We start from the raw sequence: 27,275 nt of genomic DNA, 5'->3' as shown, positions 1-27,275 counted from the left end.
AGGAAGAACTTCCTCACTGTGAGAGCTGTTCGGCAGTGGAACTCTCTCCCCCGGACTGTGGTGGAGGCTCCTTCTTTGGAGGCTTTTAAGCAGAGACTGGATGGCCATCTGTCGGGGGTGCTTTGAATGTGATTTTCTGCTTCTTAGCGGGGGGTTGGACTGGATGGCCCATGAGGTCTCTTCCAACTCTACTATTCTATGATTCTATGATTTTATGCTGGTAGATACCATTGATTAAAAGAGGTCACAGGAAAGGAAGGGAATTAATCCAATTAATGATAACACTTCATCTGAGAATCATGTTTGTTGTTTATGTCATATCCCAAGCAAACACTTTCTCTCTGGCATTTCCACAGTAATTTCCATTATATGGCTATTACAGTCCCAAAGTTTCTTTAGCTTTCTATCAGGACAGTAACTGTATAACTAAATGATGTGTCTAGAGTATTTTTTTTTAATTAGTAATGCCCCAAGGACTGCTCATGGCAGCTTTAATTAAGGGACTGGAGGCCATATTTCCACCTAATTAGAGCTTGCCTCCAAATTGACTCTCCTATGGAGAAAGTTGCCACAAGCTTAATGAGAAGAAATTACCTTCAAACATAAACACTTTACCTCTGTGGTACCTGGAACAAAATAGAATGTGCAGAAGAGATGTAATCACTCCCTAGACTCATTAGCTTTGCCATTTATGACTTTTTAAAGTTTAAATTGGGATCTGACCGCACAACTCTGTATTCACTCACCAAGTCAGAAATTCCTGTCTGCATAGTCATTTGGCCCTCTTTTTCACAAAATCCTGTCCTCAACACTTGATTTGCCTGAAATGGGAGCCCGTGCAAGCCCAATCTCTGAATGAAATACTAGGAAGTGCCCTTTCCATGTGAACAAATCATCAGTGATAGGCACTCCAGTTATCTGTTGCTCTTTATCTATCAGCTTATTTTTCACTTGTCTACTGATATCAAGCTACAACATTTAAATGTCATATTGTAAGATATGGAATTTAGGAGCTATAGTTGTAAGATATGGAATGTAGGAATGGGGAAATTGAGCTTCCCCACCCCCATTTTCTATTTCTAAAAATTGTAATGCAAAGATTCTATGGGATGGTTCCACTGATGGAACAGCCCCAGTGGAAACAGGAGAGGAGTAACCCCTCCCCCTTTCCTGCATGCTTCATGCACTTCCCCCTCCCCCAATTAACATTGACAAAATAAAATTACACATCTGGGGGGTTTATTTTAACTGTCATCTACTAGAGTACAAATTTCTCACGGCATTTAAAGTCAGGTTGCCTCACAGGTCTTTGTGTGTGCATGCAAGTGGGGAAGTGTCCTGGGTGTCTATTTTCAGATCTCCTTTCTGTGACAACATTTCGGTATTCAGACGCTGCTAAAGCTAAAAAAAAATGTCAGATCACATTTTTTTCAGAGGTTATCTAAGGGACCTTCCAGACAGGCCCCTCACTTTGGGGCCTGTCGGGCTTTTACCGGAGGTATCCATATGAATAACTGTGGTTATTCGAAATTAACTAAATACCCCATTAGACCCAGGCCTTCCTGGGACAACCCGGGAGTCAGTCCTCACAGCCATCTCACAATTTTGGGCTCCTGGAGCCTAAAGGTGTGAAATGCCCCCTGTTCCCCAAAGCCCCCCCCCCCTAAAATAAAATAAAAAACCTTACTGGGCCACCATTATGCTACTCTGGCAGTCCCCTCCTAGCGCATAGAAATTATGGGCCAGGAGGAATGCCAGAGCAGCTTAATGCTGCCCCGTTACTTTTAATGGTTTTAGAGGGAGGCTCCTGGATGCCCTCCTGATAGTTACAGAGAGGGCATTTAGACACCCCTCCTGGGAAGGTTGGATTTTGGAAGGAGGTATGGGGACAAAAATCCATGCTGAAGCGGATTTTTTAAACCCACTTTGTTGTGGGTTTTTCTCCTGGATATGCCCTAAGAGATCTAGGAAGAATATGCAACAAGATTTTGAGTACCAACAGTAGAGTTCTATTTAACTGAAATTCACTTAAGTTATTTATATAGATCATCAGCTCCACTGGAAGGGGAAAAGAACGATAAGTAGCTTTAATGTATTGTGGATGACAAGTTAATTTTTAATGAATTATTCCAAGGTCTGTTTGGTTTCTACTAAAGGAAGCATTTAACGAGGATGGTTTCCTTCCATATTAACCTGCCTGCTGCTCAAGCTATTTCTGTCCCATCACTATTGGAGTATGGTCAGTGGAAACATAGTACAGAGTCTTATTCTTCAGGGCTCTACGTATAGAATTCTTTGATTGGTTTAATCCGTGAAGTTGTTTCACTGCCAAATATTTCTGCTGTAGCATAATTTTTGTCACACAGTAACTTAATATTTCTACTGCAATATGACTTCGGCCTGATCAGATTTCTGGTTTTGAGTGCTGCTAATTATTCTATATTTTTCACTTTAAATTATTGTATTCCTGTTTTATCATTTTGAATATTAGCTGCCAGATTTCTCATTCAAATGTGAAAAGGTGGGTATGAATATTTATAACAGTTAATCTCTCAGGTTAATCTGCATAATAGGTAATAAAGGAACAGAATAGAAAGGCAGCAGGAGATGCTGTACACTGCCTGTAATTTTTTGGAGCATAAGTTAGGGAGCATCCAATTATGTCCTGGAGGATGACAATATTGTACGTGAATATAGCAGGGTGTTCCTTGGTTGCTCCTACTCTTGCCTGGCCACTTTATGTCTTTGTGCACAGCTAAAAGAGGAAGCGGAATTTTCTATGTTGGGGAGTGTATGAGAGTGCTTGTGAATAGTAATGGCCAGAAAGAGACATTTGCAAGTATAATAATAATAATAACAATTGACTTGTGATTTTGTGATACGAAATCCAGCATATCTATCTTGTTTGCTGTGTCATAATAAAATAATAATAATACCCTATTTTTCTCTCCACAAGGAAACTCAAAGCAGCTCACATTAAAAGCATTTCAGTACAATTTAAAATCTACAAATATATAAACATTAGTTAGATACTACATATGTCACTAAGAGGATGCCAACTGTTAAGTCTACTTCCCTTGTCTCTATTCCACGTTTTGTTTTGTTCTTTGTGTACAATTTGTTTCCTTTCTAAAACACAACTTTGGATAGTGGATCATGACAACTGACATTCAAGAAAGGATGATAATGATTGTTTAGCTCAAGGAAAAAGGAGTCCACATTTCATTTTCCAACTAATTTCTATTTGGCAATGATTAGATGTCTGTAAGAAGTCTAACAAGCAATTCATTAGGATGTCAGTAATATTGTAAGTGAATTAATATTGACATCCTTGGTTGCTCCAATCACAATTTCTATATTTGGGTGTCACTTTCGATATATGAAGAAGAATAAAAACAAGGTTGGATAAACTGGGCATTTGTTCTTTCTTTTCAGCTTATTTTTCCCATTGGCAACAGGTACCCTTTTGCAGGACTTGGAGCTCATCTATCCAGGGCAGTTTAGTCCCGGGAAAATGTGCCGTGGAGCAATCCTAGATCCAGCATGTCTGTGCTGAATTCAGGGCCACTGCTTACATGTCTGGGGAGTACAGCCATTCCTAGGGGCTGCTCACACTTTAGCTCCTCCATGTTGCCGCCACCACTCCTAGCTTGTCACAGAGCTTTATGAGAGGTGTGGCGAGTGCTTCTGCTTATATCACAATGGGGTACCTTCATGACCAGCATGAAGAAGAGGGGCAACCTCTTAAAGATCTCAAGATACTCACTGGAAGTAGCTGTATGTCATGAAGACAGTCAACCTTCCATTCACAGTGAATCCAAGCTTTTTGGTTTGTGAAAAAAAGCCCTCATTCAGGGAAACTTTCTAATAGAAATTAGAGAAATTAGTGTAGAGGTAATTAGAAGTTATATTCATGGATACACTGCTATATTAAATATAAGTGGTTCAAGCGACAGTGCAATAACATATAGGCGCATTGACACAAATATGTTTACATGCCATATATACAAATATACCAGAAACAAGAAATGTTTAAAGTGAATTTCTTAAGACTGAATCAGATGTTAATTCATTAGCACAGATGGTTTTAATGAAAATTAATAACAAATTAGTAATTAATTTGTTTTATTAATGAAAAATATTGAAATGGTCAAATGAAAGCCAAAGTACCACCACAATTAACAAAATATCACAAAATGTTAATCATTACACAACTGATTTATATTGTTGTCATTTAACAAATTAATGACCTTTTTACATCCTTTTAAGGGGGGATAACATACGGAAGCAGGTAATTAATCTTCATTACTTTTATCAAGCTCTGAAAAAACATATTACACAAATTTCCAAAACTTTTACTACTAAAATAATCACATCCTGGATTACTTCAATGGATTCAATAATTCCATTCATATTCAAAAGATGCACATCAACAATACTCCAAAAGAAAATTGACTGTATTTGTCATGTTACTTTTAGTGTCAAAAGGAAAAAAAGAAAAGCAGGGGAAATGAATGTTACCCCTTTAAGACCAAGTGATTTCTTTCAGCATAGGTTTTTGTAGATTACCATCAATTCCTTCAGCTGGCATAAGGGAGTACAATAATACAAACCATTGGTGGAGATTTGAATATTATACCATTTCAGTGCATTTGGGGAAGTAGATTATAATCCATGAAAATGTACCATGAAAATAAACCAGATAAATCTTAAATGGGCCAAATGACTCATCTCCATCTGCTATCTTTGTATTCATCGTTCTGGCATTACATCAAGAATAGTGGAGTCCAGTGGTTGGATAGGTGTACCAAACACTTGAGTCTTTTTCTCATTTGTACCAGACTTGGTTACTGTACATGTGTGTGCGCGCATGCCTTCAAGTCACCTGTCCACTTATGGTGACTGCATAAATTTCAAAGGGTTTTCTTAGAAAAGGATTATTCAGATATTTGCTAGTTCTGTCTTCTAAAATACAGTGTACAGCACCTGATATTTGTTGGAAATCTCACATTCAAGAACTAAACAAGACTGATCTTGCTTAGCTTGCAATTTCAGACAGAATATGGTGCCTTTGGGGTATTTGGGGTATTTCTGACTCTATTTGTGGTTTTAATGCCAAAAATTATATGTAGCTGTCAAAACAATATGCATTTATTTATTTTATCTAATGTAATGTGCATTATCCAAAAATGCATTTTTAAGCATAGTATCATGATTTCCAGAGCTGAGAGCACTGCAATATTTGAAGAAGTGTAAAATATGAAAAACAATCTGCACATTTGTCCAAGAGGTGAAGATTAGGCCAAGTATGTCAGGTGTGCACTGTGCCTTACAAATAAGAGAGAGGGGAACACATGAAAGAGAGAAGAGTGCAAACTTTCATTTCTGAATAAACGTATACAGCCATTTTCTAATGAGCAATTCACCTGACCTTGAATACACTCTCTACCCTACGAGATTTTCTTCAGTGTTTTAGATCCCAAGATATTCTCATTTCCTAATAGATATTCTAGACATAGCACAGTCCAAAATTCTAATTAACTGCTTGGTAAGTCTCCTGCTAATTGAATAAATAACTTTGTTTCTTAACAAGATTAGGGGAGGGAGCACATTTACATCTTCAGAATAAACCTGCTATCCTATATACATCTTTTCTAAATTAATCTCCTGAAAGTTTTATTTTCAGTGTGAGTGATGTAAATTGTTGTTGACATACAATCTATGAATCCGTGAATAATCCATAAAAGTCAAAACCCACAAATGTGAAGGGATGATAATACAGACAGACAGAAAGGATAGGCCCTCACCCTCATCTACTCTCGAAATGGCTCCTCCAAAGGCACAACTTTGCTTTTGGATCCCCATTACTCCTTGCAAGAGTCCTACTTTTAACGGCTCAAGAAAAACAAGGCAGATACCTGGATGGTGGGCAGTACCTGTTGAGTTAAGACCTCGGTCCTGCAAGGACAGAGGCCCAAAGTATGTAATTGTTGAATTATGGCATTGCTATGAATTTAATAAGGTTTTTACTAGATCCTTTAAGGAACTGAAGAAGGAAACCATAATAGGAACACAAATTTGTCCACATGGGTGGCTGAGATGGTGACACTTTTCCTTTCTAATGATTCAATGTACGTGAACTTGGTTTTATTCACAATACGATTAAAATGTTTTGTATAAAATTGCCTTCAGGATATCTCCTTATGTATACACAACGCTTCCAAAATAATTAAAAAAATCCAAAACATTGGGAAAATATCTGGCCCCAAGCATTTCAGATAAAGGATGCCCAATCTGTACCTGCTCAAACTGTTTTAATATGTCCCTTAAAAGTAACCAGAAAACAGTATTCATTCGCCCCCAAATAACCTTGTTCCTATGCTATATTCTTAAGTTACTTTTCAAATGTTACTTAACTACAGCAGTGTTGCAAAAAAGTATCGTTATAAAAGTATTTGTTAGCTATATTTCATTATTTCCAGTCTCTGAGTGGGACCAATACCCAGCTTTTCTTGTTCTTGTTATTCTGGGCACACTTTGAAAATTAAAGAAATCCACTGCAGTCGCATCAACAGAAACAAAATAAAATTCAAACTTCTGGAGATTTCAGTTCAGAATTATTTCCCATCCTTGTTTCCTTTTTTATTTGTAGTCCACTCTTGTGAAGGAATAACAATTACAACTCATATAGTATGAAATCAGATCAGTATATTAGTAATTGTGCAAGTGCTATAGTGCTTTCATGTCTTCATTTTTGGTAAAATTTAAAGTGCAAATAAGTTTATTAGAGAAGTTCAACAGGGACAAATGCAATATATTCCACTTAGGCAGAAAAAATGAAATGCAAAGATACAGAATGGTGGACACCTGGCTCGACAGCAGTACATGTGAAAAGAATACTGGAGTCCTTGCACAAGTTAAACGTGAGTTGACAATGTGATGCGGCAGCTAAAAAAGCCAATGGGATTTTGGCTTGCGTAAACAGGAGTATAGTGTCTAGATCCAGGGAAGTCATGCTCCCCCTCTATTCTACCTAGGTCAGACCACACCTGGAATACTGTGTCCAATTCTGGGCATCGCAATTGAAAGGAGATGTTGACAAGATGGAAGGTGTCATTCTTTGTCAGCCCCCCAATGTGGCCTTGTCGAGGAATTAAAGGTATCTAGAGGAGGGTGACTAAAATGATCAAGGGTCTGGAGAACAAGCCCAACGAGGCACAGCTGAAAGAGCTGGGCATGTTTAGCCTGCAAAAGAGAAGCCTGAGAGGGGACATGATCACTGCCATGTATAAATATGTGACAGGAAGTCATGGGGAGGAGGGAGCAAGCTTGTTTTCTGCTGCCCTGGAGACTAGGACACGGAACAATGGCTTCAAACTACAGGAAAGGAGATTCCACCTGAACATTAGGAAGAACTTCCTAACAGAGAGCTGTTCAGCAGTGAAACTCTCTGCCCCAGAGTGTGGTGGAGGCTCCTTCTTTGGAGGCTTTTAAGCAGAGGCTGGATGGCCATCTATTGAGGGTGCTTTGAATGCGATTTCCTGCTTCTTGGCAGGGGGTTGGACTGGATGGCCCATGAGGTCTCTTCCAACTCTATGATTCTATGATAAAGAACAAGAATTTGTTTCTTTCAAAATATATAAATATAACAGATATTTTCATTCATTCGGTATCCTATTTTCTGTTTTCATGGGATCCAACAACTATCTTCAGCAACAACTATTTATAGTACAAACAAAACTTAAAGAGTGCTACCTCTGCTTTTATGGTACAAACATTATACTTTATAAAACTACAGGAATAGAAATTCCATGCTGCCCTCTACAGGTAGTTCACTAAAATTTTGGTTTTTTATGATAATACTTGAAATCTTTGGTTTGACTCTGCTGAAAGTGAAAGTCAATGTCTTCATCACATACTTCTAGGTTTTATGAAGTTTTGCATGGGAAACATCTTCTGAACAAATCTTGCTAATCTCCCCATGATTGCTTCACCCTAGGGTCACTATAAATCAGAAAAGATTTGAAGATCTTGAACAACAACAACAACATATGTGGTCATTATGTTTGTTTTCTTAAAGTTCAACTGTAAACCTGCATTTGCATTTCTTCCTTGACATTCTTCAGTAATTATTCAAAATGTTCTAGCATTATGGCATATCTTAAATTGAATCTGCATTTCTTAAATAGTTCAGCAGAGCTTTCCAAACACTTTAGACATGCATCATGTCATGACAGTCCAGTCAACCCCTTATAAGATACTAGCTGTGCCCGGCCACGCGTTGCTGTGGCGAAGTATGGTGGTATGGAAAATTAAGTATTGAGGAATTGTTGGTAGTTAAGGTAAAGGGTAAAAGTTTCCCCCTGACATTAAGTCTAGTTGTGTCTGGCTGTGGGGGTTGGTGCTTATCTCCATTTCTAAGCCGAAGAGCCGGCGTTGTCCGTGGACTTCTCCAAGGTCATGTGGCATGACTGCATGGAGTGCCGTTACCTTCCTGCCGGAGCAGTACCTATTGATGTACTCACATTTCCATGTTTTCAAACTTCTGGGTTGGCAGAAGATGGGGCTAACAGTGAGGGCTCACTCCGCTCCCCCAATTCGAACCTGCGATCTTTCGGTCCACAAGTTCAGCAGGTCAGCGCTTTAACACGCTGCGCCATCAGGGGATATTATTTCTTAAAGGTTGTGAATATACAATATTTCTGTTTGTTCTTTTTTTTTTGTCTGTTGGAGGCAAGTATGAATGCTGCAATTAAGGGAAATGATTAGCATGTAATGGCCTTGCAGCTTTAAAGCCTGGGTGCTTCCTCCCTGAGGGAATTTTTTTTGGGAGGTGTTAGCTGGTCCTGATTGTTTCCTGTCTGGAATTCCCTTGTTTTTAGAGTGGAGTTCTTTGCGATATTTTATGTGCTTCTACTGTCTGTGTAGATGAAGAAGTACCCATATGCAGTGCTTGAGCGCACACAGTCCAAAAAAAAAAAAAAAGTCTGTGGCCCTCAGAAAACAAGAGGGTTTTGTGATGGGATTACTTTGTTGGGAGGTATTAGCTGGCCCTGATTGTTTCCTGTGTGGAATTCCCCTGTTTTCAGAGTGTTGTTCTTTATTTAGTGTTCTGATTTTTAGAGATTGTATTGTTGTGTTTTATTATACCACAGTAATTTTTATATATTCAGATTTTAGTGTTTTTGAATACTTGGAGCCAGATTGTGTTCATTTTTACGGTTCAGAGCAACACAATAATAATAATACGAATAATAATAATAGTAATGATAGTAACAATAATAACTTTGGTAATACACAGTGCTTCACTCCCTTTTCAGCTTCCTTTCTGAAAGAATCCTTTCTTGGGAGGTGTTAACTGGCCCTGATTGTTTCCTTTGTGGAATTCCCAATTTCCCTGCCTTCAGAGTGTTGGTGTTTATTTACTGTCCTGGTTTTAGAGATTATATTGTTCTGTATTATTCTATCACAGTAATTATTTCATATTACAGTAGAATCTCACTTATCCAACATTCGCTTATCCAATGTTCTGGATTATCCAACGCAGTCTGCCTTTTAGTAGTCAATGTTTTTGTAGTCAATGTTTTAAATTCATTGTGATATTTTGGTGGTAAATTTGTAAATACAGTAATTAGTACATAGTATTACTGTGCATTGAACTACTTTTTCTGTCAAATTTGTTGTATAACATGATATTTTGGTGCTTAATTTGTATAATGATTACCTAATTTGCTGTTTAATAGGCTTTTCCTGAATCCCTTCTTATTATCCAACATATTCACTTAGGCAACGTTCTGCCGGCCTGTTTATATTGGATAAGTGAGACTCTACTGTATATTTATAATCCTATATTATCATCTTAGAACTGGATTATATGAGGCCCCTTCTACACAACTGTATAAAATGCACATTGAATTATATGGTAGTGTGGACTCAAGATAATCCAGTTCAAAGCAGATAATATAAGTTTATAAATTGGTTATATAGCTGTGTGGAAGGGCCTTGAGTCTACACTGCCATATAATCCAGTTCAAATCAGATAATTTGTATTTTATAGGCAGTGTGGGAGAGGCATGATTGAAGAGGCCCTGGGCTGAGTGGGTTGTTAGGAGACCAAGTGGGTGGTGCTTAGCCTTCTAACTGACAGCAGACCCAGTGGGTGGAGCTTAGCCTTCTAACTGTCAGCAATTGGATAAAAACAATTATTCCTCTCCCTCTAATTAGGACTTTATTTTTCTTTTCTTTTTGTTGTCGGAACCTAGGGGCAAGGACGGTGGATTGTGCTGCCAAATTTCTAGGTTCTGGGGCTTGTACTTTTGTTGTTTACTCCTAAGGGGTGATTTCATTACTCTTTTATATATATAGAAGATATGGACACAAACATAAGTTGTAATATCAAAATGTATGGCGACACAACATTGCTTGTGAAAAACTTTCATTTATATTTTTTAAAATCCATGAGTTTTTGCTTATTTTATACAGACTCAGAGGTTTCACACAACATGCCTGCAACTGCAGCCAACACACTAACATGTCACAATTTGGCAAAATTAAGCTGAAAACAATTTCAGAATATCTATTGCTTAATATTAGAAGCACAAATACATAACAATTACCTACAATGTTATAGTAAACGAAGAACATATCTTAAGTAACATGTTTAGTAACTTATTTCACTAATGTTACAGGTACCAGACTGGTAGAAAGGGAAGGGGGATCTAAATAAGCACATACACACATGAATAAATATTGAAGTGATTCCTATTTTTGTTAATTAAATATTTATGCACTGACTTTAATCCCACTTGAAATACAGAAAGTTGTATAATAAATATTAATTTCAGAATACAAACTACTTGCATTCATTTTATGTAATATTCACTACTGAACTTGCAAACAAGGTAAGTACAGAACTATACATACAATTTAAACACTGTGACAAGAAATAACTGGATTAGTATATACACTACATAGCAGCAAAATACAGATGATGTTCTCCCTTGTCCTTGTAATGGAAGCCCTTATGTTGTGTTGAAAGATACCTTTTCACCCAGTACTGATAAGCTCCTGGATACTGATAGCTTTTCTGTAATCAGCAATTGCTTCCTTAATTAAACCCATTTTGCCACGAATATCAGCTCTGAGCTTATACATCAGAGAATCATAAGGTTGAATTGAAAGTGCTGTAAAAAATATTAATTCTATTAGGTTACTTTTCAGAAAAAAACAATAACTCATGCTAAAATACCACTGAAAATGCACAAATAACTTGGAATACATGTTGTTTCAATTTTGGGTCTTTATCTTCGGATCAAGAAATGGAATATGTCAACACTTAATCCCACTTACTAGACTGTAGAATGAATGCCATGTGACACGTTTTTCATTGTCAAAGCTCAATGATCTGTAGCCTGGTGAGGTACCATCACTCTTTGGCAGAAAAGTCTAAAGACTTTGTAAAACTGCAACCCCCAGGATTTCGTAGCATTAAGCCATGGTAGTTAAAGTGGTGTCAAACCACATAAATTCTACAGAAGATATACCTTGAGAGGTCCCACATTGCTTCCAGAGGATATCTGAGATATACTGTCATGAATCTACAGCAGAAGGATGCTCTGTAACATAATGCTGGAAACAAGTTAGGTATGGAAGACCTTGTATCATTTGCTGAGCTAATTATACTTCATGAAGTAACTTCTTCCAACACATTCACCCCCAAACCTGATGGAAATGCATTCACTTGCACTCCAATCACAGGCAGAATGGATCTCCATCTTCCCATGCAGTTTACACCTGGTAGAATAGGAGAGAGTTATGAGAGTTATGAAAACTCATCTCACTCGATCTTCCCTTTGTGTCCATGCTGTTAGCTGCCATTGCATGTTTTTAACCAAGCATTCATTTAGAAAGGAATAGTTTAAGAATTCCATCACTCCCATCTCCCTTTGTTATGTATAAAAAAATGAATTTGGATTTGAAGTTGAATTGGATTTGAAGTTTAAAATCAACTGGAACAGCTTTGAACTGGTTGTCCATATAACAGGCTCTGTTCTTCCTGGTTTACTTATGGTTTAGAATAACATGGAATCTAAATTACAGTAATTTCCTAGAGGAAATGATAGAGGTAGGCATTGCTTTATATCTGGCATTACAGCTAGATCACTAGTTCCATTATATATAAATATATATTGATGTATTTTAATTATGTTTTTAAAGATTTTTTAAAAAATATAATCCCTATAATAAAACAGTAAAATCAGGGTCGGGCCATTTTTGTTCCAGCATCCCCCTGGAAAGGATCTCACGTGAACGTTCTTGCAGTGCTTTGAATGTTTTTAGGATCATTATTGCCCAAAATTTCTTTTTACAAAATAGGGCTTAGGGGTTTGGGGAGCAGAATACTAGCAATTTCGGGACAGATTTTCCCCTATTACCTGCACTAAGTCTTGTTAACTCCATGTGTCCTTAGTTCCTAATTCCTTAAATAACCTCTCTTTCCTTTCCTTTCTATTGATCTTGAATATTTTTTTTGCTTTTGTATAGAGAGATACAGAGTTCACAATTCTATTTGTTTGTTTGTTTTGGTATTCTTTGGTGGGATTCACACTTTCATGTGTGTGTAAAGGACAGATTCAGGCTTTCAAGTCATAGCTCACGGGTAGGGGAACCGCGTTTCCCCCTATGAACCTGCACGATCTCTCCGATCATCTGGGGAGACCCTTCTCTCGCTTCCACCTCCATCGCAAGCGTGGCTTGTTGGGACAAGGGAGAGGGCCTTTTCTGTAGTGGCCTCCCCCCGACTTTGGAATTCCCTTCCAATTGAGATTCAGCAAGCACCCACCCTGTCAGCTTTTAAAAAGGAGTTAAAAACCTGGCTCTTCCACTGTGCTTTTGAATAATTAGTCCCCACGACTAAAACCCCACTTAAATGAAATCGCTATATTTTGCACTTTATTCTGCTCCTTGTTGGCAGTAACTTGAATTCCTACCTCACTCCAATTCTCTTAGAGAATGTTTTAGCACTTTGTCCATTTACACTCCCAAATGGCATTACAATACATATCTTTGCACTCTTGCCTAGACGACCCTCCCATTTTATTTACTTCATTGCTAAATGGTGGTCCTTTCATGTTATCATCTTATTATCTTAGTGTTTTTTATTGTTATTATATTGCATTACTATGGTTTTAATGTGTTTTTATCTGTTTGAAGATGTTGTTTTTACATGTATTTTACTTTGCTCATTACTTGTTCTTTGAGCTTGGCCCCGTGTTAGCTGCCCTGAGTTCCTGCGGGAAGATGGAGGCGGGATAGAAAAATAAAGTATTATTATTTATTATTATGGCAGTAGTGTCACAGCTATGACTAAGTAGCCATCATGAATATGGAAAATTTACCTATTTTTTTTAAATCCATACATAACAGTTCTGTTCTCACAACTTGTGTCACTATTGCTACAATTATAATTCCCCTCCTAATTACAGCATGGGGGAAGAGGTCCATTCCATCAGTAATCAGTATGGGTGAATGACATTTCTGCCAGATTTGGGAAGGCTTAGTCAGGAGATTACTTAGTGAAGTATTCTTAGTACTTTATACTTCACTTAGTAGCTGATACAAGATCCCAGGCAAAATAAATAAGCTGGAATCTTGTATCAGTCATTCTTGCAGGGCCTGCCCTAGCATTAGAGACAATGAGAGAAGGTGCCTCAGGCAGCAGTTGCAATCCCTATCTATTCTTCCTGCATTTGCCTTTTCTTCTCTTGGGGAATCAAGCCATACCTGCACAACCATAAACCATTCATCTGCTACCCTCAAATGTAATAAGAAAACATTGTCCTGTTATCAGTGCTAAAATAAAATTTAACTCCTAGTTTTCTTTACCTATGAATAACAGATGGAATTTGGGGTCGAGGTATTGAATTACTGTCTGTTTTAGACAGAAAAACCTCATGGGTCAACCTTGGGTGCCTGCACACAACATCTATCTAATGTTTTGATGGTACTGATTGCCTATTTGTGGATAAAACTAATCACTGTGCCTGTCACTATTGACATCATTGGCCAGTCATATCTGACTGGTACAGGATTACTGTACAGTATATGAACACACAGTATGGCCCCTGTGAGGGATACGCTCCTAAACTGTGGATAGGTGAAGGCACAGGTACCTGGTCCTACAGACACAGGTGTTTAGATGTTGGAGGAATTCACACTTGGATCTGCATCCATTTTCTTAGGTCTGAATCAATAGCCTGTCTGAATCAGAAAGACAGTTTCACCCATTCATTTCCTCTATTTAAATGAAGAGGAAAGGAAGTAACATTAGAACACTTGTGCATACTCCAAACACTAATACCTTTTGAAATGTCCTCTTCAGCTTGTTCATATTGCTGTAAAGTTTTGTGGAGATTTGCCTTGTTAAAATATATTGCTGCAGAAAAAGGGGAGAGGCAAATTGCATTCTCAAAATCCGCTTTCGCTTCTTCAAATTTCTTTAGCAGAGTATTAGTAATAGCACGATTCAGGAACGCAGACTCATTTTTAGGATCAAGTGTTAGTGCCTTGGAATAGTAGTTATTTGCCTAAAAAATAACAAAATGCATATTTATGTTTTCTGAAATTGGGAAATACAATGTATGATTATACTGTTTATATTTATTTTAGAAGTAATAACAGCACAAGAAAAATAGTTGAACAGGAAAGTTGGCTCTCCTCAACTCAAGATGTTTCTCCCTATTCTTACACTATGTGCTCATTCATTTATTTTTGAGAATTCTAACAGGCATCATTCCAAAATAATATTGTTTCTGTGTTTTGTTGTGTTGGTTTTCCCCAAGGTCTGATTAGTCATACATTTAACATTTCCAGTGCAATTACTGAAGAAGAATTGGGTGCAAATTGCATCATCATCAGTGATGGATAGGTGATGGCACAGTTGTTAGCCATTCATCTCACCATTACAGCTTGAACAGCATCAATTTTCTCCATTCCACTGCTATTACTTATGAACATAAAACAGTGGTGCTCTGACAAATGTTTTCCTCGTCAGTTGTGTACTTTTAGGAATTCCAAAAAAGTTGGCTTATCAATTGCCTTTGAAGGCTTTAACAAACAATGTTGGGCAAAAAGGTCACATTGCACATAAGCACTATGATTTACTTGGTTACAAAATTAGTGAATAATCCAGAGGCTAATTTAAATTAACACTGTATTGTTGAAGGCTTTACGGAGCGAATCACTGGGGTGTTGTGATGTTTCCAGGCTGAATGACAGTGTTCTAGCAGCACAGCCATACACTTAATTAATAGACATTGGTTCTTTCTCCCATCCTGGACATTCCACAGGTATATATACTCCACTTGCTTTACCACCATTGTGGCTGAAGATGCCAGCCACAAATGCAGGTGAAATGACAGGAGAAAATGCTGCTAGAACAAGGCCATACAACCCAGAAAGAACACAACACTCCAGTAAATCAACAGTGTTCTTCTCAGGTATTTAAAGCTGAATAATTAAGGAGTGTTTACAGTACACCAGTCTGTTTATGTAGTTGTTTTTTTTACCTTTTAAGATTTAGCGCTCCTAGAAGGACTTCCATAATATGTAAAAATAAAATATATAATCTGTCCTATATACTTAGAGAATAAATGCACACATTTGCACAGTCTATAAATCCAGTAAAACTGTCAAATTAACAGTAATACCAACAGGACAGTGTCATTAATAATAATAATAATAAACTTTATTTTTATATCTCGCCTCATCTCCCCGAAGGGACTCGGGGCGGCTCACAACAGGGACAAGCCTGAAACAACAACACAACATATTTGACAAAAACTTAAAAACATTCCAATGATAAACAAAATAAAATAATGGACAATACATTAAAATCCATGCAGATAAAATCAGAGTAATTAAAAGCAAACCAGCCGGGGACAGGTTTCATAAAATGCTGTGTCATGGAAATGAGTAACAGTGATAAAGTGCCATACGCTTTTAAAACAGAGAGAGGTATTCTAATCACAGTTCCACTGGGCCTACTCATTCAAACGCGCTCCGGAACAACCATGTTTTCAATTCATGTTTTCAAACCATGTTTTCAATTCCCAGCGGAAAATGGGCAGGGAAGGAGCTAACCTGATCTCCTTAGGGAGAGAGTTCCAGAGCCGGGAGGCCACTGCCGAGAAGGCCCTCTCCCTCGTCCCCACCAGCCGCATTTGAGACAAAGGCGGGAGTGAGAGGAGTGCCTCCCCGGATGATCTTAGGGTTCGTGTTGGAGAGGAGGCAATCATGGAGATAGGCAGGTCCTGAACCATTTCATTCCACTAAAGATCAATTCAAGTTATATCTAGTCTTAATTTCATTGCAGTTGGCTACATTGCAGTTTGTAGTTTGTTAGCATCCTCTTCAGTAGTTATATAACATTGGGCTTACAATCTTACAGTTGCTGAGGGCAGCCTTCAGCCCCCCCCCCCCCCCGAAATTCTCAGGGTGGTCCGCGAGAAGGTCATACATTTATTATTTAAATGATACAAAAGGTTTGCTAGGGTAGATCCTATCTCACTCAGACTCAGCCCCCACCCCCAAATCAAAATCCTGTCTATGGGGGATACAGTTTTATGGTTATTAACAATCCAATGTGACCCAAATACCAGCTTTCTAATCTTGGCAGGGTGTCAGCTGCAGGGTTTCTGAGGTGCTGCAGATCAGGGCAGTAAGAAATGACATCTTCAGGGCTCTCCTGGTTGCAAGAGTAATGATAAAAACAATTGCAGCAAGAGCCCAAGAGGTATGTCCAGCATCCCGTTCTCTACATATCCTACAGCTGGGGAGCATTGTTGACAATTGCTAGTATCTACATCAGCAACTTACTTAAGTATAAACTTAACTAAGTAACCCACTCTCCAAAACCTGAAGGAAACATCTTTCACATGTGCTCTGATCACCAGCAGAAAGAAACTCCTTCCCATACAACTGATGCAAGTAAAATAGGTTGGGAAGAAGGAGTTACAATAGTGAAAGCAGTGTCACAATTGTGACTAATTAGCAATTGGGATAAAGAATAGTTACAGATGATTTATCAAGTATGAGTGAATGACATTATGCATGCTTAACAAAACAGCTGATGTAGAATATTAACCATCAATTCACAGGGCCCTAATCTGCAGCTCATCAGAAGTCCTTCAGCTGGGGTGCTGCAGTCCGAAAAGATAATTGCTGGAGGGAACTGGTACCATTAGATGTAACTCTGATGACAGAGCTCCATCAGTGTAGTTACAATGTATGATGCAGGATCTTAGCCAGTATTTTTTTGTTTTAATGAAAATGTTACCTGATATAGGTGAGTCCTTACATGCTTTAATTTCAGTAACTAATATTACAGTAATCAAGGATAATTCTACACCCTCTAGATAAGAATGTTAGCAAGGCATTTTGATAGCTGGTTTCACAGCTAACACACATTATAGCTCTATTATTAGCTGCCAATTCATTTTTTTACTTTAAATTATAATGATATAAAAGTATTAATGACTTTGGCACACCAGGGGATGGTTAAATTATTTTGAAATAATCCTATGCAATGAACTTCCCAACTCTATAGTTATAGTTCTGTAGTTTGGAGAGAATGTTGAGCTGCTAAAACTACATCAGTGGTTCTCAACCTGTGAGTCCCCAGATGTTTTGGCCTTCAACTTCCAGAAATCTTAACAGCTGGTAAACTGGCTGGGATTTCTGGGAGTTATAGGCCAGTTTGAGAACCACAGGGCTAGATTCTACATCTGCTGCTGCTAAGAGATTAACAGGCAGTGACATGCCAAAGAAATCCAGTAGAGGCAGTCCCCAGGTTATGAAGAAGATAGATTTTGTAGGTTTGTTCTTAAGCTGAATGTAAGTCAGAACAGGGTTCAGAAAATTTCACCTCACTTTCTGTTCCCGTGACAATTGGATTTTGAAAATGTTGGGTTGCCATGCTAACAAGGATTGGTGATAAAGCTTCAGTGGAGATATCCTTTTCCCTTGATAACTCTTACAGGAGTGAATTTTCCTTCCTAGGAGTAGATTTCTCTCAGTTTCTGTTGACTCACCCCCATTTGTAACTCAGGGACTGCTTGCATACTAATACAACATTTATCCTACAAGTTACTGCAATGCTACATAGACATTGGGAAAAATAGTCTGCAAATATTGCAGAATTCTCACTCCTGTCCTCCACCACATTGGGCCATGAGAAGCCTATCCTTGAGGGGTTTTCCCCCCTAAAAGCTCAAATGCTAAGTGGTATGACATAAATCTTTTAAAGACGTAAGTTTGCTTAGCTAAAATAGTTTCAGCAAAAGAAAATTTTTTCCAGAAATTTTTGGAGCATAAAATCTTACACTGACCTGTACAAACTGCCTGTTAAGAAAGTAGATATTTGCTGCATTGAAATATGCCAAAGCATAGTTGGGGTCAACGGTGATGGCTTGCTGATAGTCATTCATAGCACAATTTAAATATCCCATAAATTGGTTAATGACACCTCGGTTTGTAAGCAATTCTGCACTGGTAATTATCTGAAATGTGTGTCAGATATATACATTTGTAAGAATAAATTCACAAAAGAAATATTCAATAGAAAAAGAAAATATAGCATAATCTGAACAGTTAACTTTGAATACTATGTTCTTTTTGCTTAATTGTTTCTACGCTCCCTCCTTTTTTCTATGAATTGGAATGACTTTTAAAAGTAACAAATAAATGAATAAATATAAGATTTTTAAGTGTTAGCAGTATGAAATTTATTTTTGGAATTCACTATTAATGCACCTTCTCCCACTTTAATCTAAATTCAAATTGGTCTTGAATGCGATATAGTTCCCCTTCTCTGAAGTCACTTTCCTGAAAAAGGCATTTCTGGCATGTTCATTTGTTCACTGTATGCAGTTACTTTAGGTTACACAATCATAGAGGCTGCATTTTTTCTTCCCCGGAATGCATGTAAATGTATGTATATCCATAAAACAGTGTAGCAGGAACTTGTGTAACCAATGTCATAGAAAAGAGGAAAATGTAGAAATTTGAGAAATTATGGGAAGATGGTTGAGAAGAACAGTACAAATTATAAGCAGAAAGGCCATACTTTAAACATGATTAGTAAGAGAGTACATTGTTTACCTTCAATGCTGCATTTGTATCCTGAAAAGCAGCAAAGGTATCGCTCATCTGAAGACAGACTATTGCTCTCCCATCATAAGCAATGTGACATTTTGGATCAATAAGAATGGCTGCTGTAAACTGGGCCCAAGCTTTTTGAAACTTTCCAAGAGCCTAAAATAATTTAACATAATTAACAAAATGGTATATAATAATAGGCTACCTCATCTCCTTAAAGGGAGTTTCATAATGTTAACTACCTGCAAGGAAGACAGTGTGGAAATCAGTATACAAAGGCTTTGATACTAATTGAGAGAAAGACATTTGTGACATAAGCATTTGTAGACTTAAGTCTACACCAACTTCCTTCTCTCAGTATCAGAAGTGCTATAATATCAATCTGCATAGTGCATACTGATACAGACTAACATAGCTATGTCTTTTAATTCAATTAGTTTGCAAATCATTCTTACTTAATGAAGTACATAAAATGTGGTATCGATTCATTTTCCCTGTATTTTACAACAGATTACAAAGTGTGTGGCAAATCTATAATGAATGGGGGTCCTCAATACACATGTAATATCTGCCTACATCTGAGATTCGGAGTAAAACTAGCCAAATGTAGCAATTTTAGGAACTAAACTCATTGTAAGAATTAAACACCAGTAAAGGCATACCTGCAAAATTATTTTCCCACTGGAAGAGGTGCCATTTTTTAAAACAGAATTCTTCAGAAGACAGTATGAGGCCAGTGATAACCAGTAAAGAAAATCAAGAGGATGAGCTAATGTTGAAAAATACTGAATTGAGCTTTGATGATACATGTTTTCCTCCCTCATTACTGGAAAATTAACACCAGCAAGGGCACACCACTAGAATTTTTCCCATTGTGTGAATGGAAGTACTGCATTTAAATACAAATGTTGAGAAGGCAATATGAGGCCAGTAGCAATCAGTCAAAGAAATCAAAAAGATTAGCTGAAGTTGCAGAATTCCAATTTAAGATTTTATGGTACATAGCTTTGTTATAATTAGATTTTAATTAAAGGAAAGAGATTTTACAGTTGTACTGAGATAATCTAATCTTATTCAGAAAAAAGCAGAAGCATGTCAATTAGTGACTCATCTATTATACAGTGGAGAAAATGGAAACTCACAAAAGGTTACTTTTGTGAGTTTCCATTTTCATCAGGAAAGGTGACAAGCTTTGTCCTGTCACTTTCCCTGTTTTTCCCATTGTTTTAATATTTGCTTATAAGAATGGGTCTCATTAGCTTTATTGGGGTTGATAGTCTTATGACTACTGACAGCAATAGATAGACCTCAGCAATTTCTCTCCATTACATCACCTTCTTAGGTTTTTCACAGTCATATGATGCATGTGGAATAATCCAAGAATTTATGGATTGCACTACCTAATTCAACCTGAGAATCTTCCAATCTGCATATAGCTACATTGTTCAAGAATTCTACAAGACATTAGAATTGAAATATTAGTTTTGTCTTTGATCCAAAGATTTTAGAAATAGCTCCTATGTGTGGAATGGATCTTTAATCCAATGGAGAGTTCAGCTGACAAAAGAGTGCAGCAGGTATGATTTTCCCTGATTCCTCTTACCCTCTGCCATCCTCCACATCATTTCTCAAACTGTTTTATAGCAGATTTTAGGAGGCCACACAGGAAACAGGAATTGGAGAAAATTGCTCTGCTCATCCGACAGAGAACTGCTGCTCATAAAATTTCTAAAAATCCAAATTTGTATGAAAAACTATTCTATAGCTTTTGGAATTTTTTAAATTATTTTTTCCATTCCTCACAGTGGTTATTACTCTTCCTTTCTTTGAATGAATTATTTGTATCCCACGCGTCTCCTTATATCCTCCACACCTTTGCCTTTCTGCCTTTTTCTCCTAAATTGCTTTGCTGCATTACCAGGTGAAATAACAGGAGGTAAAGCCAACAAGCTGTTAAGGAATATTATAGGAGTGTTATTCTTTTATGATGAAAACAAATCTTTCTATCTCCATTTTGCCTATAAAAGGCATGAGGAAACAATACTGATCAACTTCAAATTGACTTCCTGTTTTTAGCAGGATAGGTGACAGAGTCATAAACACATTACCTGCAAATTGTATCCCAAACAAAGTCGAGCCTTTACAGAAATTGGATACATGTGTATTGCTTTCAAGAAGTCCTTCTGGGCTTGCTGAGTGCCTTCTATGTGACCATATTCCATATATGCATTTCCTCGTCCAATGTAGCCATCCACAGAAAAAGGATCTATTTTAAGAACCTCAGAAAATGACTGCACGGCTTCCTCATATTTCTGAAGTCTAAAATCAATATACATGCATTTTATAAGCAGAAAACAAACAGTGGTTTAAAACCTCTGACGACTTAAATAAGGTTACAGCCAGGACCAACAAGGATCCTGATGGGAGAAACCAGCAAAATTATTGGGGTCTGGCAGCCCAAAAGGTGGCTGGGACTCCACTGCATTGCATATGTTTTGTCTTTCTATGTGGTATCATTGCCTAAAAATAATGTTGCCATAAAATTCTATATTACAAAATATATTACAAAATCGATGGTTGCTGCAAGAGAGAGCAGGAGTTGGGCCAAGTGAGGGAAATATAACCATGAATGACAAAAGAGTATGTTGTTGTGTAACTGAGTAGGAGGAAGGAATTGAGAGGGGCAAGAAGTTGGAGTTATAAGAAAGCATATGTAAAGCACAAGACTTCTGGGGATAGGGGTGGTAACTGGAAACAGAGACCCAGAGGCAATTAGCCCACTTTGGCCTCTGCTGCCCAGAGGACGAGTGGTACCAGTTCCATCTCTGTGGCCCAGGTAAGCAGTACTCTTTATTCTTGGCCAATTCCTCTCCTTAGAGCATTTCCCAAATATATTTTGACTGCTATTGTTTGACCTTTTGCAACACCCTGGACAGTACTGGAATTAGGAGAAACAGAAAACCTGAAGCCACTAAGCCAGAGGGTACCAGTACCTCAAGAAGAACTAAGGGAATTTGTGGATGAGGGCTGGAACAAACATATCTACTGCTGATAAAGGACCCTCTTGTGGAAATCTCATGAAATATCGTAATCAAATTCTGTGATTTAGAATGTCTTAAAAACCATGTTCTAAGATTGACTGCATATACTTCTAGCTGAAATGGATGGGCTACCTCCCTGTAAAGCAACCTGCACCTGATGCTGCTGACATGCCTACTTTGATAGTTGTGCTATTAATTTTTATGATGACATACAGGTTTTGGAGTCAATTTACTAGGGCCAAAGAAGCTACATGGAGTTTCTGCCAGTGGATACCTGGATTTCCAGCTGACCATGATAATGTCCATAGCCCATCAAACTGGGAGATATTGACATTGTCCTACAGAATTTCTAACAGTGTGTTTCTTCAAATTAGTTCAGCTCATTCGTCAATGAAGAGAGTCCAAATCTTTCAAATATGGTGAAATTTGCCGGTAACCTCTGTTTGGGAAAGTTATCAGACACCTTGGTAGTGATCTAATGTAAACCTGGGCCCAAGGCACTGTGACAACCATAAGGTTCAAAAGATGAAAGTTCACTCTATGACTGGAATATGCCTGGTGAGCCTCCTGTAACATTTTTCCTTTGGCTTTACCAAGAGGAGTGTTTTGCTTACAGGGCCGGTTGAACGTAGAGGCCGCTGAGGTGGCCGCTTCGGGCGCACGCCAATAGGGGTGCTGTCGAGGCGTCAACAGTGCCCCTGTAGCGCCGCCCGCGTGAGCAATCAAAACTCCGTGCCCAACTGCACAGCACCATCGCCCAAAATGGCCGATGGTGCTGTACGCAGGCGCAGATCGGCCGAAATGGGCGATCTGCGCTGTGCGCATGCACCCATTTCTGCCGAGGCTGCTCAACGCCGGAGTAACACCACATTTTCCCTTTGGAGAGTGGGGACAGCTTCCCTTGCAAGAAGGGAGGCTGTCCCCACTCTCCAAACCGGAGTGACGCCGCATTTTCCCTTTGGAGAGTGGGGACAGCTTCCCTTGCAAGAAGGGAGGCTGTCTCCACTCTCCAAACCGAAGAAACGCCTGCGTGCCTCCTCTTCCTCTTCAGACATTGTGAGGTCTGCTGGAAACAAGGAATGTGAGGTTTATACACCTGAATAGTGCGTGTCTGGGGGGGGGGGTTGTGCCAAATTTGGTGGGGGGACCTTTCTGTTTGCCTACACTCCAAAATTGCCTTGGACCGGTTCTGTGTGCTTGTGCAACAGGTATTTCTTCTCCAACATGAGTCAGAACACAAGATAGAGAGGTGTGGCTCTTCTTAAAACGTATAAGAAGTCGGTGTGGTGGGAGACCACTTATGATACCTACTAGATCCTTCTTGATTTCATCCAGAGAAGGAGCTCTGAGCAGAAAGCTGTCTATGTACAAGTGTCTCTGTCAGTTAATGGAACAGAACCTCTGAGTTGCTAAAGTAGCTTTTCTATGTTACAGAAAGGTAGGCAATTCAAATCTTATTATTTGTTTTGAGACTAAAGGAAAAGGCAACACAGATGTAAATAATCCTTTCAGATTTTCTTGCCTTCAGTGAGAAACTGTGTCTTGACATATTGAGACATCTCTACAGAAAATAGGTCAACTGCCATAAGATCTTTTTGCTTTTGGGTATTTTTGCAAATGTTTTGTTTATAGGAAAAATGTTTTTCTGCAAACAAATGAAACATTTTCTGAACACAAGAGAGTATACTGCATGCAAACCAGAGGTTGTTTAAAAAAAAAGTTTGGAAATGATAAAAAATACCCTGGAAATACACAAAAGCCATGTACACACAATCCCCAAGTTATGAACAAGATAGGTTTTATATGCTTGTTCTTAAGTTGAATTTGTATTTACATTTTAAGTGTAATTCTAACCCTCCCTCTCTCTAATAGCTTTGGATAGCATAGGGAAGGGTTAACATCCCTGTGGTGTTTGTTTTGTTCTCTGTGCCTCTGTTCAGAACATTTCACATTTTTTGTCCCTATGATAACTGAATTTTGAAAATCCAGTTTGTTGTGGAAACAAAGATTAGTGATAAATCTTCAGCTGAGATATCTTTTCCCCACTGTAACTCTTTCAGGAGTGAATTTCCATTCCTAGGGGTAAATTTCTCTCACTTCCTGTTGTCTTGCTCCCATCATTTGTATATTGGATGTTTGTAACTCGGGAACTCTCTGTAGTTTCATTCAGGTTACTATGCCTGCCAGATCTGCCTGGACCATCTTGCTTATGGAATGAAAAAGTAGCCATGTTAGTCTTGTCTCTTAAAAGGTTTAGTGGGAACCTAACTAGAAGAAACTACAGAAAATACTAAACAATCGTTTTGTTTTGTTTTTTCAGAATAAGAGAAAGGATAGAAAGGAAACGAAAAGGAAACAGAGAGACAGCCTATTCAGAGCCAGTCTGGAATAAGACTGAACCACTAGTGGACTGCTGCCCCTGCTGGCTGGTATTGCAAAACTTCATTGTGCCTATCAAAGCAAAGGGAGGAAGTAACCCAATACTGAAGGCTTTCTGCCATTGATGGAAAATTGAATGTTTACTTAATATCATTACAAGGTGTGCATGATACTCTGGGGCATACCCTCATAGAACTGAGTCACTAATTTATTTATTTATTTGTCTTACTTCTACCCCGCCTTTCTCTACCCTGACGGGGACTCAAGGCAGCTTATATATGGCAACTATTAGATGCCTTAAAATGCATACAGAGATTTAAAATCAATAAAATTTAAAATTAATACATATTAAACATTTAAAACATTACATTCAATATTAAAATCACATCATCTGATAATAATCAGATCATCCGAAAATCATAGTCCAGTTCCTCCTAAACTGATAGCCTCTCTATCACTCCATAGTTAGGATAAAATTGTACAGCATTATTTGTATTGGAAGCTGTGCTTTTACATCCCAGGTATATTAATTCATAAAAATACTAGAGAAGGAGCTTTTAAAACATTGAAGGGGATGAATAAAACTGTGTAAAAATGTTCTACTACATTTTTATTGAAAGCAACTGAAACAGTACAATACAGATTGCAATACTATTAGCAAGTGTTGATTAATTGGGTCACATATAAACTTAAGAGATATCTGAAGTATTCGGTTCGTCAAAATAGTGTTTCAACATATTGGTTTTGTTCATTTTCTAATGTTGTTAGGAACACTATTCTACAGACAGCTTGTTAGACCTGTTCATAGATTTAAAAATTAACAGGATTGATATCAATCCTGTAAATGTTTAAATCTATGAACAGGTCTAACATGCTGTTTGTAAATAGTGTTCTAGCAGCATTTGAAAGTGAACAAAACCACTATGAGCCATATGTATGGCTCACGAGGAATAGGAAATCTCTTATTCTAATTTCAAGACTGGTTATGCAATGCAGTAGAGTGACATACCTGGCTTGAGGCACCACTGTGAAGGTAAAAATAGGAATTGGTGTATGCTGCAAAAAGACTTCTAAAACTGTTAGCTCAAGCATGGATTGAACAGACCAATTTCACTTGGATTCCATTTCAAAAAGAAAAAAAAGTATTTGGTTTTTACTATTTTCTAGTTCAACTCATCCCGCTTCAAATTTGTAAAACCTCACTGTTAACTTAATTATAAACTCTTAACATAAAAACATTCCAAAATCTTATTAATCAGCATTACCTGTGGTAGCACTGTCCAATAACTTTAAATAGTTGACTGTCTCTTGGTTTACTCAGCATTGCCTCTGTAAAGTCCTAAAAATAGAATAAAATGCTTCTGATACACACGACTGATTACATTAGCACTATTCAGTAGATGCTGTGACACTAGTACATTATTTGCCAACAGCTTCTGTGAGTGGTTTGAATGTTGATTAATAGTGTTTTTACCATAATAGTAGAGTTTGCAGTGTTGCAGAAGGATGGGAGCAGTGTTTTCTGAGTGGATCAGTGATAGCTGTATAGTTCCTAAACATTCACTACAGTTTTTAGATGTCCCCCACCATAGTGTGGTTTCCTTGTATATGTTTGGATTCTTTCAAAACATGTATGCAAATTACAGTAATCTAGATTGGAAATTATGCTTGAATTAGTTTAGCCAAGTAATTGCTGTCCCAGAAAAGTAATAGCCAGCAAATCAAATGAGAAAGACGAAAAGCTTTATAGAGAACCAAGCTCTCGAGTCCAAAGCAACAAAGATTAATTTAAGCATATTATCAAACTCTGCACCTGTTCAATGAAAGCTCATTCTGAGCTAGACGTTTACCCATGTCCTTGACCTGAAAACTACCAATTCACATAACCTCCATTTTTGTCAGTTTCAGTTGATGGAGAACTCTCTTTTATGTTGTTATTTATTTGTTTATATTCCACTTTTCTCTCATGGGTGGGACTCAAAGTGGCGAATATATGGAAAAAAGCAAAACTACATGATACAAAAACAACATCCCTTCAACCCAAGCATACAGTATAAACAAAAAGCAACACATTGAATAACCACATTACATAAATAATATAAATAGGCTTAAAAATAACATTTACCATTTTCATTAAAATCCCTGTACCTCAGGCCACTGAGGTTATCCTATTGTTAAATTTTGTACATCATCAGAAATAGTTATTTACAAGGATGTTCTATGTTCCATATTTTTCAGTTATTATGCCCAGCAATGAAAGTCATAAGTAAGAAGTCTATCCATTTCCATCCCTCTCACCAAGAAAAATACCTAACCTCTAGTGCAGCCATATACTGGTCCAATTCTGTATAGAGTAGTCCACGGTTGATCACGACTTTCAAGACAATATCTTTGTTTGCCTCAAGGAGAAGAACAATCCCATAGTCTTTTAGTGCCTACAAGAATGAAAGTCACATGGTAAGTGCAGAAAAATCTATATCATGAAATGCATTTGCTGGAATAAGGATTTCCTTCTTGTATAAAGATATTCCAGTCTAATTACCCAATTTCCTTTTCAAATGGGAATTTGAAACCAATTATTGCAGAGACAGAAAATGAGGTGAAATCTTCTGAACAGGGCACAGACAGCAAAACAGACATCACAGAGGTGTTAACCCTTCTGTATGCCATATAAAGCTTATATATGGGGCTGGAGTTACA

The 27,275-nt window shown here is 37.8% G+C and overlaps 1 protein-coding gene across 5 annotated transcripts in view; it reads right to left on the bottom strand.

The window, feature by feature from the left end:
- Positions 1-4,108: 4,108 nt before the first annotated feature.
- The window catches only part of ttc6 (tetratricopeptide repeat domain 6), a 136,935-nt gene continuing 113,768 nt past the window's right edge, over positions 4,109-27,275 (bottom strand). For 2 of the 5 annotated variants that reach the window (XM_062968296.1, XM_062968300.1), the window contains 7 exons: positions 26,891-27,010; positions 25,841-25,914; positions 21,264-21,474; positions 19,159-19,311; positions 18,387-18,557; positions 14,360-14,585; positions 10,419-11,183 (listed from right to left, as the gene is read on the bottom strand). In XM_062968296.1, coding sequence (XP_062824366.1) covers positions 11,047-11,183; positions 14,360-14,585; positions 18,387-18,557; positions 19,159-19,311; positions 21,264-21,474; positions 25,841-25,914; positions 26,891-27,010 — 1,092 coding nt within the window. In that variant the 3' untranslated portion in view covers positions 10,419-11,046. Of the gene's footprint in view, positions 8,005-10,418; positions 11,184-14,359; positions 14,586-18,386; positions 18,558-19,158; positions 19,312-21,263; positions 21,475-25,840; positions 25,915-26,890; positions 27,011-27,275 lie in introns of those variants that run through there. The other 3 variants (XM_062968298.1, XM_062968297.1, XM_062968299.1) reach the window with 3 other exon arrangements.

This window comes from Anolis carolinensis, chromosome 1 (assembly GCF_035594765.1).
Source record: "Anolis carolinensis isolate JA03-04 chromosome 1, rAnoCar3.1.pri, whole genome shotgun sequence".
NCBI classification, from domain to species: Eukaryota; Metazoa; Chordata; class Lepidosauria; order Squamata; family Dactyloidae; genus Anolis; species Anolis carolinensis.
The sequence above is the reverse complement of the archived record's forward strand: the minus strand, read 5'-3'. Positions and strand labels throughout refer to the sequence as shown.